General features: G+C 38.9%; 2 protein-coding genes across 11 annotated transcripts in view; one reads left to right on the forward strand and one right to left on the reverse strand.

Annotated features, from left to right (window-relative positions):
- LOC144066868 (CMP-N-acetylneuraminate-beta-galactosamide-alpha-2,3-sialyltransferase 1-like) overlaps nucleotides 1-19291 on the forward strand; it is a 45570-nt gene that overhangs the window by 941 nt on the left and 25338 nt on the right. For 2 of the 10 annotated variants that reach the window (XM_077590262.1, XM_077590263.1), the window contains exons 2-3: nucleotides 87-335; nucleotides 9441-9478. In XM_077590262.1, the coding sequence (XP_077446388.1) occupies nucleotides 288-335; nucleotides 9441-9478 (86 nt within the window). In that variant the 5' untranslated portion in view covers nucleotides 87-287. Of the gene's footprint in view, nucleotides 1-86; nucleotides 3867-4725; nucleotides 5734-9440; nucleotides 9479-12180; nucleotides 12365-16457; nucleotides 16517-19291 lie in introns of those variants that run through there. The other 8 variants (XM_077590264.1, XM_077590265.1, XM_077590271.1 and 5 more) reach the window with 7 other exon arrangements.
- LOC144066870 (CMP-N-acetylneuraminate-beta-galactosamide-alpha-2,3-sialyltransferase 1-like) lies at nucleotides 666-5543 on the reverse strand. The gene is made up of 8 exons (XM_077590273.1): nucleotides 5506-5543; nucleotides 4990-5186; nucleotides 2871-3114; nucleotides 2579-2775; nucleotides 2079-2246; nucleotides 1921-1966; nucleotides 1708-1827; nucleotides 666-1171 (listed from the first exon to the last, which is right to left on the reverse strand). The coding sequence occupies exons 3-8, from the start codon at nucleotides 3111-3113 to the stop codon at nucleotides 1004-1006; spliced, it is 942 nt and encodes a 313-aa protein (XP_077446399.1). The 5' UTR covers nucleotide 3114; nucleotides 4990-5186; nucleotides 5506-5543; the 3' UTR covers nucleotides 666-1003.

Here is a 19291-nt window from a genome sequence, read left to right on the forward strand (position 1 = left end):
AGTCAATTTACATGATTGACTTTCCTTTAATTTCTCTTCTGTGTAACAAAATATGACAATAGATCTTCCCATTTTTTTTGCACTAGGTAGTCTAGAGGCTGTAAACATCCCCGACTGGAAGCTGTTGTTACAGCCGAGCTTTCAGTCCGATGTTTGCCGCCGCCAGCTACTTCCGTCCTCGGACGCCATGGACAGAGGGAGACATCTTTACTTCTCTACTCTGGGTTTAGTTCATGTAAACATCCTACACTCAGCTGGAATCCACCGCACTAGTGGCTGAGAGAAGGATGTTTACGTGCACTGGTTTGGAAGACCACGAGAACCACCGAGATCAAGTAAGACCTCCTTTGTGAACTAGACTAGAATCTACTGTATGTCTTTCTTAGTGGATTAAATACTTCGTGAGGAGTCATTTTATAATTATTAGATGCACAATTGTGACCTTGGGAAAAGCGCTTAAATGCCTCGTTATGAGCGTTGTTGCATTTACCAGAAGATGAACGCTAGGTGGCAGCATTATTCCTATGACGACAAATGATTGTGTACTGTACAACTAACACTCTTTGTGTGGGGTTTATTTTTATTTATTTTTATTTTTTGAGGTTGTAAGTTAATGATTTAGAGAGTGGAGTAAAACTTACACGCATAGAGATTGGGTACACATATCTTGTTTTGACTTTTTATTAGCTATTTGAGCTACAAACATCTAAAACATTTTTTTACAAACACCTTTATTAACGTTTTCAGGAAATACAATACTATTCATGTAACAAATAACCACATTTTTTTGTCATGTAGAAATGATTTTTACAGTGTACAACACAAAGGGACTTGCGATTTGGGGTGCTTGTATGGTTAATTCTGAGTGTATTGTAATGTGTTCAAAACCTTAAAAAAACAAATTTCAAAATAGCTTACTGTGTGCCTTGGCTGGCAAATGGATTGTAAGATAATAAATACTTGTGTGTTAGTTCATACACAACCCCCAAGAACGCAATACATTTCACAGTCCTTTAAAAAAGGTAATGATTTGCTTCTCATGCAGCTTTTGAATGACATCATATTCATGCGTGCCAGCGTGAGGTCCAGTTTTCAACTTTTTGTTCTTGATGATTTCAAAATAATGGTTCCAATTTCCATCTCCGTCAGCTCCAAATCCAAAAACATTGACCTGATGGGGAAATCAAAATACAGTAGTATTACTTCTCTTAAAATTCTCCTCTTTTGTGCCTACCCTTTTACTGCCTTAGAATGCTATTATATTCGAACAAAATAGTCAATAATTGCTCTTTATATATGATACAGGATTGCTTAGCAGGATGCAAAATGTTATTTTTTTAGGGATGTGCTTTCCCAGGTGCTGATTCTCACACTATTAAATGTATCATACAAATCTCACAACAGGTTAGATCAGTTAAAGGGAACAAAACCACCGCCCACCGAAACTTCTCCAAACTATGTTCTTAAAAAAATAATGAGGAAGAAGACCTGTCGTGGAATTAAAATAATTTTCTCACCATTTCATGCAAAAGAGATGCATCAAAATGTGTGACATGGCTTAAGGTACTCAACTTCAGTGTAAACAGCACCTTATTTGGATCCGTCTTCCACAAACCCTAACAATATCTAACGTTCTACTACCTATTATACATACCAATGAGTTCAATGTAATTTTTTTTCTTTTTACGTGAAATGGAACATGCCTACCTCATCACAAATCTGTAAGCTGAGCAGCAAAGTCATGAAGCCAGTGGATGGGTATTTGCCTTTTTTCTCCAGCCACGTTGTGTGAACATATTTCATGAAGGCCGGGTTGAGAATCATTACCTGTTCCAAGTCAGAATCTTAAATGACACCTGAACCAAGAACAGTAGTACCCCAAGAAAATAAAGATGTTCAAAAATAATAGTCGGGACTCACCAGATCCTTGTTGGCACGCCTCTTTGCTTTCTTCTGCCCGCCTTCTCTAAAGAAGGTCAAATGCAGGAATGTGTGCATTCGTCATTCATTACAATAAAATAAGCCTTGTATATCGTGAGTGGCGATATGAGTGTTTATTTCACCATGGCAACACTTACTGAGGGCCGAAGTTCCTGATGAGCCAAAGCATGTCATTTATCTTGAACGGAAAGAAAATGAGCCGAGTGTTGTTGTCCAAAAAGATGGCGCTCTCGGGATACATGGCGTGATGAGTTGTCTTGGTCCCGACATCCGATTCGTAGCCCTTGGTGCGCCCGTAGTTCATTCTCGTCAACACGCCAATCAAAACAGCAACACAAATCAAAAATATCAACCAGGCCAAAGCTGTATTATCAGTAAGAACAGTGCCAGCCCTCAGCAAAGGCAAGCTAGGCGGTTGCTTAGGGCACCCTTTAGTGAATGGGGTGCCAAATAACTTTTTTTAAATTAAAAGGTTCAAAGCCTCAGGTGCTGCTTTAAGATAGCGATAAAAGCAAGTGGAGAAAAAAAACAGGTATTTCTATCACTGAACTAAAAGCTAAAAAACTTTAATTTGGAGGAGTCCTAACTCATTGATTGTATTGTTTTATTTGTACACATATAAGGCGGACTGATTTACCTGATCACAATGTGATGTTGATCAATCAGAGGTCCATAGTGAGACCTTCTCAGATTACCCGAATTGCCCACTACCGCGCAAGACCTGCAGCGGTCGGGCGACGGCGGCTCAACTCCCGACACGGGTGAAAAGATTGTGAATAGTTTGTCGACTGTTTCATTGAAGGAAGTGAAGTTGCGCTTTTCCCGCTGCATGTTCTGGAATTTCCAATCAACTCATTGTTAAATTGATTCAAATTTGGCAGGGTTACTGATTTTTGTGGTGGATACATTTAGAAATAAAGGGCACCTACCTTCCACCAGGTGTAAACCTCCTCCGATGTTGGGTTTTCTTGGCTCAAAAACGGACTGGGCGACGTATCCATCAGCGCTTTAAACTCGTCCTCGACCTCGGTCAAACATTTCTGGCAATTGCAGTCGCGCAACTTTTGCAGCCAGAGCAAACGCAGAGTCCATTTGGAACTGTAGAGAAAACCGGTGGCCGTCAAGCACAGGAGGGTAAGCATGACCCTGTTCTTCTCCAACGTCCGCCACATTCTGTGGGAGACAAGAAAATGAAAATGATAAGCATTTGTGTTCATCGGCCAGAATATTTCATTGACGCTCGCCCAAAAAACATTTTTGCTGTTGTTATTTTCTAGAATTTTGCATCAAACTTGTCAATTGATCTTTGGCGAACCCACCAAAAAAGGTAACACAGTAATCCCTCGAATATCGCGGCTTCACTACATTGCTGATTTTTTTCTGGGGAATTTTGTTTTGTATTTTTTTTAAATTTTTTGAAAATCCACGCTGAAACTCGTTCGTTTATCGTGGTGTGGTCTACATTAACCGTGATAAAAAAAAAAGATGAATTAAAACTTTTTTTTAAAAGACTACATTGATCTTGTTGACAAAATAGGTAGGTTCAACATAAAATATTTAGTTTATCTTGACTTTATACATGATATTGGCAATTGTTTCATGATGTTTGAGCACCTGTCCCGTTGGGCAGCCACACCTGACCGTGGCATTCAAATGAGATTGTGACCACTACTGTTGAAATTCAAAACCTGTTCTGGGACGCCCACGCCGCTCAATTCTGTCGGTTGAGGCTTAAATAAGCACAAAAAATAGGCAAAAACCACCTAAGCCATTCAAATGTGGAGCCGTTCAACTTGATTTGTGATGGAATCCAGTGTTAAACCAATGTTGTCATAAGGACAATAGAAGCTTATCTGGAAAGGACATCTGGTCTTGTTACTCCCTTTTCTGAGATGCTCTGACCCTAATCAGACCATTTTCAAAAGGTAAGAGTCTTTCAAAAATAGCATGTCATGGAAAAGTTCATTTATTATGAAAATGATTTTTTTTTTTTGCCATGCAAGATCATCTAAATTATTGATTTTGTGGCAGGATCAAAGATGAATATGCAAAGGCCAGGCTCAAAAATAGAACTTCCCAAACTTAGTATTAACAGGGTGGCTGATTTATTTATTCCAAGAATATTAGAATTAATTATTTTTTTTATTCATTTGACTACATTTTTTTATTGTTGTGTATCGTTGTTTAATACTCGATGTATCCAGTTGATTATTTTTTTACCTGTTACATTTGTGGTAGGATGTCTTTTTCTCCTTTTGGGATGTCGTGATGTTTTATATTGAAATGTTTTGTTGTGTATTTTGCTCACCTGTTGTCAATTGATAATTCTCAAGCTCATGATGATGAAACAGTTTAAACTTTGGCTTCCATGTTTATTTCAACGTGTTGTAAATTTTATAGTTTGTCAGACTTTTGGTTTCACATCTCCCCACATACAATCCCTAAAAGAATATATACATATATATATATATATATATATATATATATATATATATATATATATATATATATATATATATATATATATATATATATATATATAAATATATATACATATATATATATAAATATATATATATGTATGTATATATATATGTATGTATATATATATGTGTGTATATATGTATATGTATATATATATATATGTATATATATACATATACATATATACATACATATATATACATACATATATACATACATATATACATACTTATATGTATATTATTATTATTTTTTTTTAAATCAAGAAAAGCAAAAAGGTCTGAATGTAGAAACATATTGAAATTTGTTTTGTCCACAACAAAATCCTGATAAAAAATTTAAGAATGACCAGCCTCGGTTCTATTCCTTACTAAATAATTAAAACTCTAACATTTATTTTTTTCAGACACACACACACCCATATGTATGTATATATGTATATGCCCCCCTTCTGTATGCCAATTTAAAAAAAAAACTTCTCTCCAGTTCATCATATTAAAAAAATATCACCCAGTTGTTAGACATACAATTAAAATTTTTATAAATTTCAAATCTTGCCCTTACCTGCTGACGCGATGTACGTTTCAATCGGCTTGATAACTATAGCAGGGACGATTAGTTTCAGGTAGAACAGGTAGCTTAAAGGCTTGAAGGGGAGGATCAAAAAGGTGGTGGCTTTTGTCGAGGTGGGAAAATGCACCTAATCATTTACTCCATTGCCATACATAACCCATAGAAGGTTATCGCTTTCCTTATCCCACCTGGAATGAGACATTTAGAGCTGCAGATTTATCAGAAACATTTTTTTCCTCGTCAAAAGATAATACTACTCCAAGTCCAGATTTGAGAAGACAAACCGATAGAGCCTTAGAAACGTCGACGGCATCAGATTTCATTTGCAAAGCGACAGCTGGCATAAGGAAATCCCACATTTCAGTGGTAAAACGACAAAAAAAGAGACTTTCGAAAGGATCGAATGCAAATGCAAATGTCAAGTTCCATTTTAAATGGCACCTGGAAATATTGAAAGGAAGTCGAGTTATCTTTTTTCAAATGTCAACAGCATTAAACGTCCATTACCTCGCCACGAAATGGAGTCCGGTATTATCTGGTTAGCAGATCTTTTGGAATTTGTACCCTGAAGCTGTTCAAATAGTCCCTGGAAATTGCAACCTTCCAGGCATATCAGTAAAACACAGAGAGTGTGAGATTGTTTGTTTTTACGTTGCAAATTTTGGGGTCAAAAAGTGCTGAATTTTATTGCATTTTTTTAGTACTCTGCATTTACTCAACAAAAGACATCAAAAAGTAAGTATGTTTAATTTCTTTGGGTAATTCTTCAATGTTTCTTTAAATAAATGGGTTGGCATGTATTGGTACATTATATTTAGACACATTTAGGCTGCTAATATTCAACATTCAAGGGATATCTGACATGAATTAAATCATTTTTTTAACACAATACACTGATATTGCTTTTGGAAAAATTATGTCCCTGATTATAGTTTGGCTGCATGCTATATTTTGTTGCTTTTGAAGTTCAATTGAATGTATTTTCTCACAATTTAGCCAATAGTAATTTTCATTTAGTTTTGGCGCATAACTAGCCTATATTCTCTAATATCTATATACAATTATGGGTGAAAATTGCGTTCAATGACGAAATATTATTTTTCCGTTTTCAGCATCGTAAAGAAGTGGAGTGGCAACGACTGACCTCTTTGTGTGGAAAGCTGTTGGGTGGCATTCTTGCAAATAATGAAGGGTCACAATTGATTTCTTAAGAGTTGCTTGTAAAGACAACAAAAGGCTCTCCTTGTTTGCAATGAATAGCCTTTTTTAGCGCGTGACTTGAAATATTTGTCTTGCCAATGGTGATACATGGATGTTTTTTTGTCCTTTATTAAGTCATAATGTTAAAATTGATAAGACTTTTCCTTTCATGCCATTGACTCTTACTCGACACATTTGGTTGTACTGTGGGCTTTTGTTTCTTGACTTTGGCAGCTTCTTTTATTATGTGTACTTTGCACTTTTTTTCCCGATCACATCAGTATCCGTGCCAGAACTTGTAAAATGTTGAGTGTATTATCTCTGAATGAATTGTAGAAAGAAAACAATAAAATCATCATGTGGGTCCAAAATTATTTTACATTCCTTCCATTTGGACTATTTCATTTTCAAAATGTAAACATCTCACTCTAATTGCATGTCATTTTAGCTTTTATAGCAGGATCCCTCGTGTGTAGAAGCCATTGAGCTGAAGCAATCTTCTTTTTTTTAACGTATATGTCTAGGTGATGGGATGGTAGGTGTCATGTTGCATGCTTGTTATTTATTAATTTGTCTCCTTGCCCAGGGAAAATGTTATATTGTCTCCCGGTGATGCCTCAGGTGTGAATTACCTTGTGTGTCAGGAGTATCTAAGCTACCGTTTTGTTGTTGCTGTAAACACCTCGGTGCCCAGCCAGAAAATCCCACTGGAAGCATGTGACGCAAATACTGTTATTCGCTCACATCAACAACAAAAATTCAACTTAAACAAAATAGGATCAGCATTAAATGAAAAATATTAAAATTACAGTACAATAACTACGGCAGTACTGCAGCCAACAGCAACCTATTGATTTTTCTTTGTTGACACGGAATGTAGATGAAGATGGAGATGAAAATTGTGAATCAGGGGGCGGCTTATACGCGAGAAATTGTGAAATTCAACAATTTTAAGGCAGTTGTAAGGGTGCAGCTTATATGAGAGTAAATACGGTAAACGCACTTTATCCGTAACTGCAACAATGTAAACAAGTAGCTTAAAATAACTCCATAATCTAGTATTAATGCATATTTACAATTTGCAGAGTGATGAGTTGCTCGAGCGAGCTTGGCATGCGTTTAAGTGGGAGGATTCGATTAGTTCTGTCTGATTTACGACGCGCAGGCCGACTGTCGTGGTTCATTTTCGGCTCCAAAGAAGTGCCTTTGTTTGACACGAGGAGAAGGCGGAAAGAATATTTGACGATAAATGCATAATGTGCTTGAAAATATACGGAGAACAACAAACCTGGCAAATTGTAAGAAAAATACTGTTAAATTAGCAACACGTTATCATTTTAAAAATCACTTTTAATGACTTTTTAGAGCGACTAATTATAAAAAGTCCAGAAAATCATAATAGCATTCATCGTTGTGCAGTGGTTCAAGAAGAAACATGAAAATTATGCAATAGATGACAAAAACAAGGCCATTATCATGAAAAAGAATACCTCAAGTCATTTTCAGAGATTACTAAAAACTGAATTTCTTCGTCCATTTCAACAAGAATTCCTTCAAGGTTGTGTATTGTACCCAAACAAAGGCCAGTTGATGAAAACATTTCAATATAAGAATGTTTTTCAGTTGCGAGTAAAGAATGAAGAGCTGCCTTTTCTTTCATAAGTCACCTTTTAAAAATAAAATAAAACGTGTAAACACCACCTTCCTCAGGTTTTCCTTCCCTAAATGAAGCCAGAAAATCCATTCACGTTTATATTTCCATCAATGCAATAATTAAAAGTCCTTTTCTTAATCATACCATTATCGTATTGTCATCTTTTTCCCTCTCAAGACCATACATTTGTTTTAGGGTTTGAAAAAGAAGGCCAGCACCCAAAATGTTTCACCTCGTCTCTCCGCTTGAGAGCAAATAACTGTAAAAGTGTAAAAATAGACTTAAATTTCTTCAATGATGTGTAAATCTGACTCGGGGTTCCACTTTGCCACCATTTCAGCTTTTATTAAGTCCTCTGAAGGGAATACTAAATTCCCGACATACAACGTTCGGAGGTTTGCTATGCTTTATGGGTCGGCGATGGACTCGTGTCGGGTTTCTGGACATTTATTGAGGCAAGATTCATGAAAGTTGCCCTTTAAAAAGTCATGAAGAACTTCATTTTTTTCCATTCGGTTTCAAGCGGGTTTTTTTGACAACAGAAGCCATCAGCTTTTGACAGCTTGTTTTTTTTGCAGTTTCTCGAAGCATATCATTCCTGCACCAATTGACATCGCAGCATCGTTACAAAATTGTCACCTGTCAAAAAGTTTTGTCCTCAGCGACAGTTTCAGACACTTTTTGGTCTTCCTAGAACGCCTCGTTCGAGTTTCTCCAAGGGAAGTCTTCTCGGAAACGAGCGTTTTTATCTCGACCTTTTGACTCATCTTAAATCAAAATTGAGTTTTAGTTCATAGTATTGAATGATTGAGTAGGAGGAAAAAACATTGCATTTGAAACATTGTCATCATAGAAAAGCCAATGTCCTGAAATGTGTATTTATTTCGATTTTTCCACTTTCACAGTTTTTCTATTTCTTCCCAATTGGATACAGAAAATTCATTGGAAAAAAAATTATGTAATTTTTCCCCCCATCCAACTCATGCTTCTCGATTCTTACTCAACGGGCGTTTAAACATTATAGCCACAGCAGAAAACACTTTTTATGCCCGTACATAATAAATGACTCATGTTCCGTCGTATGTGGCCTACATTCTCTTTCTCTTAGAGGGTTAACTAAGGAGTACGTCTTTTTATTGAACAATAAAGTTTACTCATTCTGCACGGTCCGCCTTTCCATCCATCCCAGAGCAAAGAGCAATGGCGTTGTCACTTGTGATAAGAATACACAAGCCACGGCGCCGCGTTGCCCTTTTCTCCAAGCGAGCCGACAAATTGGCGGCTGCCAATTTGTGCGGCAGAATTAAACCCCCCCGGGGAGGTTAAACAGCCTGTCAAGAGCTGACTTTGTTTGCCACAAATGGCGGCCTGGAATTAAAGAGCCATTGAATGAAATGCTCCATTTTTCGGAAACTTTTTGAGGACCTCGTAGGCCAAACCAGACGATTCATTTACTGCCTTTTAAATTTACTGTCCATTATCCTATAAAAAATGGGTTCTGAGTGGGAAATTATTTGTTCATTTTTGCTAGAGCGAATCTTAATACCGAAAGAAACTGAATTGTTGTGTTTTGTTTTTCTTTCCCAAGACTGTGACGACATGTCGCCGTTGGATGACTCTCCAGAGGTAATGAACACGCCGCATGTTTATTAAATACAGACTTTACAATATATCCCGGAGCTGAGATGGGGAAAATGCAATTTGCCGTCACCGTAGGAATGAATCCTGGCAGTGTAGTTCTGGCCCGTTTGCGCATTCTACGTGTGTCTTTTATTTTTATGGTTAGTGATGGTCGGGGTGTTGATCCCAGATCCAATTTAAAGACAAGATGGAAAGCCAACGTAGACGTCAGGAAAGGAGAAATAGTTGCAGTGGACAAGTCCAAAAATGTCGGCGTTTTACGGATGGATAGCTAATTGGAGCGGGCGGCTTGATTTGCTGGACCAAAAATGACAAACTAGCCAATAGCTAAAAAATCATTTCACGAAATAACGGGGAATTTCAAATTGGATCGCATTCATCATTATTATTGATAGGAAAAAAAAAGGCTAGGAGAGTATAAATAATACCTGGAAAATAACTTTAAAGCCCAAAGCACTGAATAACTGAAACCAAATTATTATTATTATTTTAAATCTCGGAGTCTCTTAGAACAAAAAACCTATGAAATTACAAAAATAATCAACATTTATGTATCAAATGTGCTAGGTTTAAAAATATGTTAATAATTCCATTGGAGTATTATAATGTCACTGTTGTATTTTCTTGAATTAAAATTGTTGTATCGAGAGACCGAATTAAGGAGTCACCAAAAATGTTATGCTAACTCAATCAGTGCCAACGTAGACGTCAAATCCAGGTATCCAATCCAACTGAATTGGACGCCCGTGGCTTTCAACGGCGGCTCATGAGTTGATACTAATTCTAATTATAGATGTTAATATAGCCCTACAATTCCATTTTTGATTCCTCCCCCTAAGCTTGAAGGCAGTAATCTTTTTATTTTGGGATTTCTGCATTCCAACAACAAGATGGAGGTACATGAAAGTGTGCAAGGCTGTGTGCATTATTCATTTCCAAGCTGTAGTGATCAAAGCAAGTGTCTTCTTTGCCACCAAAAGCCACCTTAGCCCTCCCTTACTCAGCGTGTTTTTTATTTTTTATTTTTTTGACTGACACATCGGCTATAATCCCACATGCCGGAAAAAAATTCCAATTTCCCCGTTCACGGATATCACAAAATCGGCGCCGGTTCATCGGGAAATGAGCAACAAGTCGATGAAACAAACACCATCAGACATGGAATAAAAACGCCATGTTTCAAATAAACCGCATTAAAAGCTAGGCTTATCTTTAGTCCTTTTTTTATAGCCCTCATTTTTTTTTAGAAATCCCCTTATTTCAAGGGGAGCTGGGAAATGTTTTCCCGATTTACAATGCACCCACCGGAGAACGGGAGCCAGGAAGTAGCGACGACTAATGCATAAAAATGAAGGTGGGCTTTTTTCCAAGACAAAACCAATTACTTTAGCAATTTCCGAGTTAGAGAGTGGACAACGGGTCACTCCACGCAGATTGCGGAGGAAATATATTAAGTGTAGAGACCTTTTTTTTCTGCTTGCAAAGCAGACGCAGAAGAGAAACAAAGTAGACGCTTAGGAATTCTAACTCTCACCCTTATATTTAGTTTTGTGTGCTTTTTCTTTGCATAAGTGTCTCGTAATCATATTTCTAAAAGAAGCAATTACTTTTCTATGCCAATTTCAATCAGGTTTTAAATATTTCTAATTAATGGCTACGCGCATTGGTTCAATAAGTTGAAGGCTGCATTACAATTATGAAAATATTTTTTAAAAATCACAACTAGCCACACTGGCTCACTGCTCAAGGGTGTCAAACTGTTGGTTTGCGGGCCGCATTAACGTCAACTCGATTTCACGTGGGCCGGACCTTTTTAGATATAATATTTAGATTTTTCTTTTTTTAATCGGATTAAAAGAAGTGGATCAGAAGCCCTAAATATTCCGTTTTTATAGATCTAAAACAATGTTTATTTGAGCTTATTTTCTTCGTAAGGGAAAATGTATTTTAATCATTTGTTTTTCATTTCAAAAGGAAACAAAATATTTGTTTACATTCAATATTAAAGTGGAAAACAGAAAATATTTCAAAAAGATTGTACAAAATGCTTTTTGAATTAAAAACACAAGAAATAAATTGCAATTGTTGATTTAAAAAGGGGAAAATCAGAAAATACAATTTACATCTATAATCTTCATTTGAATTTGATCCTAAAACAGAAAGTCGGCACTCATAATTTACTTTCTCAGGCCGCACGAAATGATGCGGTGGGCCAGATTTGGCCCCTGGGCCGCCACTTTGACACCTGAGGGCTTAAATGGAAATTCTAAAAAATGCAACATCCTTTTTAATACCAAATCTTCATTGCTATTCATCGGCGCGTAACGTTTCCTGTTAAATCGTGGACCATTTTGCGCATACTGCATGTGTGTTTAACCCAGCTGTGCACTCCGATAAGCCACCTGCCAGGTCCAGGAATAAAAAATAAAAAAAGGCTTTGAGTCGAATTTAAGGCCTCACGCGTGAACTGAAGGAGGAAAAATTTCAAACTATATTGAGCGAGATGTCGTTTTCATTTCATCTATAGGTGATAAAGATATATGAAGTGCCGCCATTTGATTTCTAGTTTCAATAAATGACCGTCTAAAGCACCCGGAGGGAGTATTAAGGAAATGTGAATTTGTAGAACAAGCCGTGTTATTGGGCTTTGCCCTTTGCTGTCTGAAGTGATGGAGTCATCTATGCAGATGACCCCGTTCTGGCACAGCCCGCTACCGGATCGTGAATCATCTCTCGCTGGGGACTTACTTGGCGGAAGCTTGGAAAACTCAATCTGAAGGAAAGATCCCGGCAGACGAGTGCTCTTTCTCGCACAGTTTTGCTCGTCAAAGTTACAGGAGTAAAAGAAAATAATGTCGCTGATCTCTGGAGGTAAACATTTTCAATTAAACATTTTGCCGTGAGGGCTATATTTTGCCAAAATGGATGGCTGATTGTCTCCTTGGGATAGCGTTGAACATTTAGGGGGAAACAACGACAGCTGTTTTGCTGGAGAACAAATTAATCATCCATTAAAGACAGGATAAACAAATCACGCCAGGAGGAATTTAATGAATAATTTGAGCCAAACAGTCAATCCTCTAAAATGTTTTTGCAAAAGTAAAAAAAAAACACAACCTCGGTCATAATAACTTGAGAGAGCAGTGATGTGTGATAAGATGTAATAACATTCCATATATTAACCTGCTGATTTACATATTCATAAGAGACAGGACTTGGCATCACTGCACATTTGCGACTTTGTCATATTCCCATCGAACTTGATTGTTTCTGGCAGACGTTGCCACAAAATTAGCCACCAAGCAAAGTTGAAAAGGTTATTTGGGGAAGTTGCTTTCATTTCAAATCCATTATGACCTACTGAGGATAACTGTGGATGCTCCCGTTATGGCCGCCGCCCCGAGGAGTCACCATTTACTTTTCTTCTTTCCTAATCGGTTGTGACGCTGATGTTAAAGTGGCCGTATCCCCTGAGGTTGTACTCTTCATACGTGCCTGTCATCTGCTAATGGGACTAAACCCTACATCACATCTGAACAGAAACAAGTGGAATTTTCCGTCCCGCTTCGATATAAGAAAAAACTGGATCCCTCTTCTGTGGCATGAAATGAGATTTGGACTGGGAATTCGGTTCAGTCAAAGAAGCAAAAATAACAACAACAAAAATAAGCACAAACTTGAAGCTGAGTTTTTGGGAGTTTTTTTTTGCAACCAAGAAAATGTCTATATTTTCCAAGCTCTTGTTCTGAAGTAGCAAACAAGTCTCCTTAAATGCAAAAACACGCCAAAGAAAGGAATAAAAACAATAAAGATGTATTCACACCAGCCCTGCTTCAAGTTTTTTCTCTTTCCACAAGTTGAGTTCAGGACGCGGAAGGCAGCAATTTGATAGCAGAACGTTAGGTTGGAAATTCCTCATCTGGATAGAAGTTCACCACTGAACATTATCTCCAATTACAAGGAGCTCAAAATAAACTCAGAACCGCAGCGCACTCGGAAGGACGTTCGTCAAGGATCCGAAACATGCCATACGAGTATTTTGATGATAGGTAGGAAGTTTAGATGAGAAGACGCGCACGGCTGTAATTAAAAATTTTAAAAGGAAGGACTTGCCGGAAGGCTTGCATATTTCAAGAAGAGATCGCCACGCTTTTTGCATTTTCAAAACAAGCATCTCCTTGGATTCATCCCTGCAAAATCCAGCAAGTGCTTTCCAAAAAGAAAGCCTCATTTTCTTAAATTAATATGATGAGCCTTATAGGATGACTTCTTGTTAACACTATAATTAAAACACAAGGGCACAAGTTTAAAATATAAACGTCCAATGTCTTGCACATGTCAACAATACAAAAACTGCTTTTGCGAATGTCCTCAAATATCAGATGCCCCCCCTTTTTTTCTAAAGACATCAATCACACTGTCACTAATGTGCGCTCTTTTTATTGGCACTATTTATCTTGTCATTTGCAAATGTCAACACGATGAGACTTTTTTTGTTGATATGACAATGATGATACAGTAGCGTCAACAAAAACGTGCCATAAAACATTTGATAATGGAATGATCCATTAGCAAGGGTTCACCCCAAACTGTCGAGTAACAAGAACAGAATGAATACATTCTTGCACCCCCCCCAACTTTTTAGTGTATACTATAAACACAGCATACACGTATTAAAATTAGCATCGCACCGATCTAATACTATCAAGGAATGCTATGAAGTAACAAGCCGATGACGCATAAAATATACTTTAAAAAATCTGAAAAAAATGAATAGGCATCCAATTCTGCTGTAAATTTAACTGAGTTTATCACTGGTAGATGTACAATCCATAAAATGTTTGTTCATTGGCCTTCCCACTTCAAACGGATTGGACGTCTTGCAATGTCAATTCAAATTACGTATTTTCACGACTATAAGGCGCACTTAAAAGTCTTAAAGTGTCTCCAAAAATAGACAGGGCGCCTTATAATCCAGTGTGCTTTATATATGGAAAAAAAATAAAATGTGTCATTCATTGAGGGTGCGCCTTATAATGCGGTGCGCCTTATAGTTGTGAAAATACGGTAGTTGGTACATTATCGGAAAAGGTCGATATCACACGACCATTGGTATTTTTTTATCATTAAGATGGTAAAAACGATTGGCTGTTGAACCTACTTTTGTTAATATCAATTGATATAATTTGTGAGGCATCTCAGAATCAAAACAGCGCCATTCTAACTTGGACGAGTCACATATTCGTTTAAAAATCAACTCCATTAGTAAGTTCTGTTTCTGCGGTTGCGTAAATCTGCACACTTAAAGACGACTGTTTTCACGCATCGCAGCATTCCGCTCAAACAGGAAATGAAGCATTCAAATTAAAATGAACAATTGTCGAGGTGAAAGCGCCAGAAACGTACGTCGCCAGGATTTGAGAGCAATTAGCCGAGACTTCCCTCGACTGCACGCCGTCGCCGTTTAAGTCCATGGACTGTACCAGAGGACGAACGCGGCCAAGCGGCGGAACAGTAAAAGCAATCACCAGGTCCTAGCGTAAGACTGGCACTCTTCATTAGCATCTCGTTACTGCTCAACAGATGAAACTACTGCTTAATTGGAGCTCATTTTTGAATTTATTCATGGAATGGTGATTAAGGCCAAAAGGGGGGTTGGCGGCGGGCGGGGAGGGTGGCGGACTGGCTTCGTTGCTGATTTACTGGAATCCTTTTGCATTCTATTACAAAGTTACCATTTATAGTGGCCTTTAATCATGAAAGAATCGCACCCGCGAATAATTCATTTTGCACGATAATGTTATTTACATTGAAATAGCACATTCAGCGAATGCTTTCCAATTGATTAATCGCCTTTTGCTGTTGTTTTCCACACTCAACGTTCAAACTACGGTGCCAGAAAATGATAGAATTGAATATGGCCCGCACAAGAAGCTTCAATTCTGCCATTGCAGTTCTCAGCTTTGACAGTAGATGGATTTAGTCCCTTAAGTAAAACCTCTCTGTTATCTTAACAAAACTTTATTCATCCTCGTTTTTTTTACCCGATTCGCCTCGTCTATTCCACGAATAAAAGTTGGCCCCAGCATACCTTGATTTGAAAAGTTTGGACACCCCCGGTAATAAAAGAAAATAACACTGAGTGAAAAAGGAGGAAGCTGTGACACTTTATCACAACGGGGGAAATTGAAATTATCCGAGATTTTGCTTCATCTCTGTTTTTACGAGCTCATTACTCATTCATGCGCGCAACCCGTGCCTTTTTAAAGGCCTCTTGAGCACCCTCGTAATTTGACTCCCGGTGGTGGTGGCCGCGGACGTAAAGCCCAGAAAATCCCCTGCATCTCTCAGCAAAATGAAACCCTGGTGTTTTCGTTTTCGGCAGAGAATTTCTCTTTCCTCAGTCCCTCTCAAGGTGAGGAAAAAGTCCAAGTGGTTTTGTAAAGGACAGGCTCCAACACGGCGCTCGGGACTAAAGGGCGCCGGCGCTGTGTTAAATGTCAAACGGAAAGCAGGGAAAGACTTTAATTAATATGTCGACCTTTCGTGTCCTCTTCAGACTGACATGGCCGCTTTGTTATTGCAGACAGAAAAATTTCAAAAGCCGACCGCGGAGAGTCTCGGCCTCTCGTGAATGCCAACGCGGCGCTTACGCGGGGCGCGTTGGAGACTTGGGGGCCCGGCGTGAGAAAACGCGGGGCTCCCATCGCGGGAGTCGCTCCCGAGCGGACGTCGAAAGCGCTTTGAAGTTCCTGGAAATGTGGCAAAAGAGGCTGTTTAGCACGCCGCCAACACTCCAGTTAACAAGTGGAGAGCCTGAAAGGGAAATAGAAGAGCAAGGGAAATGAAAAGCCTGCGGTGGATAGTAGACGGGCGTCTCATCCTCCAAATCCCCGCAGTTGTTTTGATCCTCAGGTGTTAATGTTTGCGTGCCGCACATCTGCGGCATCGCCTCTCTCCATAGATGCTGCTTGGCTTTAATCCTGGGTGACACCGGTTTGACACGAACTCAAGTGTGTGAAGGTATGGAAAGCAACTTGTCTCATTCTCCAGTAAATAGCATTATATATGAACACATTTTTTTTAAAATACAGACTTGTATATGCTTTCGCTACATAGACAGCTTATGCACCTTAGACGAAGGGTGTCCTTATTAGTTTTCATTGGCCTGCAGCAAAAGACAACCAATATTATTGAATATGGCCTGCACAAGAAGCTTGAGTTTGGGAGATGGTTTGAAGGGTGGATTGATTCTGAGCCACCACGCCACTAAAGGAGAGATGTTTTGCTACCATGACAACAACCCGTTTCCACCCCGCCATAACGTCTTTTGCCCCTCCCACTCGAACTGGATTTCACGTCGAGCACCGTCAATAGTGAGTAAATTGAATTAAAAATAGGCATCAATATATATTTTTAAATGTATGCATTTCGCTAGCACTATTTTCCTGGCTATGTTTCTTTCTATACTATTTATCACTATTCAGACATTGCAGTTTCTAGTGTGAGTCCCTATACAACTGCAAGAATAATAGTTTCAAGGTTCTCTTCTACTTCTCCTGCCAGAACGTTGAATAGAGTGACACACGCCGCATACAAGTTTTTCCGTCATTCTTTCTTTCAAAAGAACTGCTGCTAACTCTTTGCTCAAGGACGAGCTTCATTGCAATCATTTTCTTTTCTGACTTTTAAACGCGTCTTGGCGGGGCGCTGAATAAACTGCGAGACCAGTTCTCCATCTGATGGCCACGCTTTGATTCCACTGGGAATCTCTGAAAACAAACATGAAGACGACCTCCTCGTTCTGGTCCTCGAGACTTAATTAAAACGTTACCCGGCATGAAAATAACGGATGGAGGAGAAGAATCTTTGGGCCGTCTCCTTGGAGATTCCCAGCCGTCCTCGATAGCTCTCCCACCATATGTATTGACAATGAGCACTTTTGATTACAAGCCCGATCCCGCGCTAAATCCCAACCGATCAATCTGTATGTCCCCAACGCACCCCTACGCACACTTTGGCCTCGCAAGCCTAATGTAATTGGACCAAGACTTGAAATAACGCCAACCCGCAGAGGAGCGGCTTTTTTTTCCCGCCGTCCGCCGCCAATTGATCGCGTACCGAGCAAAACCCCGGCGAGGTCTCGACTTTAGCGCAGAACCGACGCCGCGACACTCAATCGTTGGCGTCATATTGATGGCCCGGGGACATAAAAACGGCAGTCCTCCAATAGCTCGGAGCGCCAATTTGATTTATGCGTGCACATCTTCAGTTCTAGCAAAAGTTTTTTTGCAATTTATTGATGCGCTGTGGTGCTCCCATGACAACAACCCGATTCCACGCCGCTATAACCTTTACGAGGGTTCGGATCCTTAAGTCAAATTGTCTGGTCCGTTGCGTTGTTCTGATTGATGGGCATTTTTGAACTCATTCATACTGTACGTAAATCATTAAATAGTTTTATTTTTTTACCAGGATGCCACAAAACCAGATGTTTGTGAGTTGTGTTATCAAGTATGTATACTTTGCTTGATTTCCTATCCACGATCACATTTGTTAATTCGCCCGTGCCGTCAAAACGGCGCCTACAATGGCAGCCAATGAGTTGATAAGGTAACTTAGAGTGCCCCAAAACCAACGGGAACTCGCCTGAAAATGCCCCCAAATCTGCAACAAATGAACAAGAAGCATCTTGGAAAATGTCAAAATCAATAGAAAATGATCTCAAATTTACCCTGCAATTATCCTAAAATGAAAGTGTAATTAAAAAGGGTCGCAAAATGGACTCATTGCCTCCTATTTTGACATCGGCACGGCAAGTAAGTTAACTTTTTGGGCCAAAAACAAACAAATAGATTTAGTTGGCATTTAACATGACAACAGTAATGGGGTGAAAACCCCAAAAAGCTTTCAGAGCCCCATCATCACACAAGCCCACATTCCCACTCTTTTATTAATTTTGCTGCATTAATCTAAAATGAGACACCCTTTTGTCTGAAAGAGTGCGGAACGCTGCTTTTTCTCTCTCTAAACATCAGCTTCCAAACCTGCTACACATCATAATTTAGCACTCATCACTACACTCAGCGCGGCACCTGCTTTTTATATTTACTCCTATCAATGAAATGATGGTTTTCCATCTGTTACCCGGCTTGCACTAAAAGCCAGAGCATATTGAAAGCGCATTTCAGGCCGAGGTCCGGCTCCAGAAATTGTCGTTTATTTAAAGTATGCTTCCAAAGACCTGATGTTTATATTCAACCTTCATCCAGCTGGAGCTCAGATGGGTCGCACAATGTTCTAGAACACAATCAAACTACCAAACACGGCGCACGCTGTAAAATATTCATTAAACGGAGGACACTCAAAGAGTAGTAGGCTTGCAAATGTATAATCAAAACGCCATCCCGACTCAAAAGTGCTGCAAAACTCATATGAAAGTCAGAATTTCAGCCAATGAGCTAAATCCATCTTTCATTCATCGCCAACTGAAGATCAGCCGGCTAGCGTTTGCGGCGGGAAATACTTTGTATTGATCAGCCACGTCGGCAGAAAAAGTGTAATCTCATCTCGTGTGTTTTTTATTTTCTTCTTCGTCATGTCGTAATTACTCGCCGACATTAAAATTTCATAACCTTAGGACGAAGGCAGGGCAAAAAGCCAGTGGGGACTGTCGGCGCATGAATCAAGCAGTTGATCAGAATTTCAAGAGCGCCTTTTGGGGAGGGAAGTAACCTTCAGCGTCAGTTTTCCATACAAATGGGCCTTTGACTGGCATTTTGCTTAACTTCCTCAAAG

The sequence above is a fragment of the Stigmatopora argus genome, chromosome 21 (genome assembly GCF_051989625.1).
Source record: "Stigmatopora argus isolate UIUO_Sarg chromosome 21, RoL_Sarg_1.0, whole genome shotgun sequence".
NCBI lineage: Eukaryota > Metazoa > Chordata > Actinopteri > Syngnathiformes > Syngnathidae > Stigmatopora > Stigmatopora argus.